The sequence below is a fragment of the Montipora foliosa genome, chromosome 5, assembly GCF_036669935.1.
Source record: "Montipora foliosa isolate CH-2021 chromosome 5, ASM3666993v2, whole genome shotgun sequence".
NCBI classification, from domain to species: Eukaryota; Metazoa; Cnidaria; class Anthozoa; order Scleractinia; family Acroporidae; genus Montipora; species Montipora foliosa.
Window position 1 is genome coordinate 48,003,996 of NC_090873.1, and position 2,500 is coordinate 48,006,495.

The following is a 2,500-nucleotide window of genomic DNA, read 5'->3' on the forward strand; positions in this document are numbered from 1 at the left end:
CAAAGGTGCCCCAAACTAGGGGGTCAGGGGGCACGCTCCCCCAGAAAATTTTGGAATTTAGGGTTTCTGATTGAAGGACATTTCAGTAAATAACTGCAAAGGAAAATGCAGTAGTTAGCTGTTAATTTTACCCATCTGTAGAGTTTTCAGCAGACCACAACGCAACTAGGAGGTTTGCAAGCAAAGGGCCAGATGTTCAATGCAAACTCTGTTACATGTATAACGTCGTCATCATCATAACCTTTCCTTCAAAAAATAACCAGGAACTGCGGACTGATGATGAGGCTGAAACATGGGAGCCTTGGAGGGCTTTTACTTTAATAAAACAGAAAATCTTTTTAAAAAATTCTACCAATTTCTCAAGTACGCAGACATGTGCATATTTACGTAAAAGATGCTACACCCCTGCTGGTTATGAAATTCTAGAAACTTCAAAAGCGATAACAGTGACATCGCACTTCATGTTAACTTGGCCGTGACCATGCACAGTCTTTTGTCCTCGCTTCACAGCTGAGTTTTTAATAAATTAATAGAAACTTGTCAAGTTTGATAACCATCTCCATATATTAACTATGGCTTGAACTGAGTTGGCCAATGCATGGTTTGCCTTGATAACTCAACTCAAGTACCATAACATCCTTTTGGTTTTAAACTGTAACTTGACTTTAATCTTGGCCCTGATTGGCTCATAAAGAACAATAGGCAACATTTAATCTTCGCCTCAGCTTAGATATCACGTTTTAGAATATACTGAAACAGGGGATAGCGTTGAATGCGCACGCTGATTGGCTACTCAAACTTTGGATACATGTACATTGTATCCTTTGCTATTCACCTCCGAACAATTCTCTCCCGAAAATGTTTTAATGTTTGCGGGAATAAATGAATTAAAATCATCTTTTTGTGCTATATTATCTCACTGTTTTAGTATAATTATACCAAAACAACTATTCACCTCCGTGTTGGTGGCTAGTGGTGGATATTAGCCACCTAGCCACCTCCACTTCGGTAAATAGTTGCTAAATATCACTCAATGTTGTTAATGTGTATAAGAATTGCATATTAAAGGTGTTTAGTAGTGATTGTACAATTAATAGTGTTCACTATCATATCAACTGTTTATGCATTTTTGCCTTCTTGTGTAGCTTTTATCAGGAGTTGCTATTAGCAAAGGTGTTGGTACCATTCAAAGGAGTCATTGAAGGAGAAAGAAAAGCCAAGATGAATTTGGATTCTGTAACTATGTGGCTCCATCAGGGATTAATAATGTTGTCAAGTATTTTCTGAAACTTTCAGGTGTGTTTCTTTTTTCTTTGCATAGGCCTTCTTTATTTTCCCCTCCCCACTCCCATTTGCAATTTTATGCAATGGTAAGTTTTCTACCATCAAATTACATTCTTGAAAATTTTCTGTGCAGTGTGCTCATTATGTTACATTTTAATGCAAGATCATTTCCAGTTCAAATAAAATGTAAAAATTGCCTTTTTTAAACTGGGCTTCCATACCATACTGGTCAGTGTTTTCTATGCGATACAAGGTACTTTATTTAGATCAAGTGAAAAATAAGTAAGTGGCTTAACAATAAAATAAATTATTTATTTATCCACTTTAGTTCTTGCAAAATATGGATCATATCTTCTTACAAAAAAATTGTTAAATTTTTATTTTCTTTACCTTTTTTTTTTTTGGCAGAATCAAGTGTTTCTTATTCAACTCGCTGTAGTACCATAAATTATTGTGAAAAGCCAGGACAAGATGGTCAGATGATGTGGCAAGTGACAGACCAGCATGACAACACTGTAGAGTTTGATTCGCTTATAATAACAATTCCAGTGCCACAACTTCTTGACTTAAAAGGTTCCATTCAAGAATTCATAGAAAACGAAAGATTTTCTTTACAAAACGTGGAATATTCTTCACGCTTTGCTGTAGGCTACTTTTTTGATTGTGGCGCTGTAATCAATGCACCATGGACTTGTAACTATGCAGTTGGTGATCCCAATATTGCATTTGTCTCAGTGGACTCCAGGAAAAGATGTGGTGCAGGTTAGTGTTTTGTCATTTAAAAATGAAAATAAACAGGAGGGGGAGATATAAGAATAGATGCCTTGCAATGGTGATACAATCTGTTTCAATATCTTAAAGCTCACAGCTAATGGGGGAGGCAAGAGACAACAAGTGCATGGCTAGGGCGGATCCAGCATTTATAGTCAAGGGGAGTTTGGAGAATAAATTATTGTCCACCAAAGGCGGACCCTTCTAGGGGGCTCTGGGGGCATGCACCGCTGGGAGATTTTGAAAATTAGGTCTTGGGAAATGTGATTTCCAGCGTTTTTAGGGATGATTGTAGATTTTTAAATATCCTTAGAACCTTCTCTGTTTTGGATAAGTATTTTATACAAGTACTACGTTTAAGTATTTACAATCATCGGGACCAATTAAGAAACTGAGACTTGAAGTTATCTATTTGTACCCGCTATGTGTTTTAAAAATCAGGCTT

General features: G+C 36.7%; 1 protein-coding gene across 1 annotated transcript in view; it reads left to right on the forward strand.

Annotated features, from left to right (window-relative positions):
* LOC138004553 (renalase-like) overlaps positions 1–2,500 on the forward strand; it is a 20,929-nt gene that overhangs the window by 2,118 nt on the left and 16,311 nt on the right. The window contains 3 exon segments of the mRNA XM_068851106.1: positions 1,146–1,221; positions 1,224–1,296; positions 1,693–2,046. Of these exon segments, the coding sequence (XP_068707207.1) occupies positions 1,146–1,221; positions 1,224–1,296; positions 1,693–2,046 (503 nt within the window).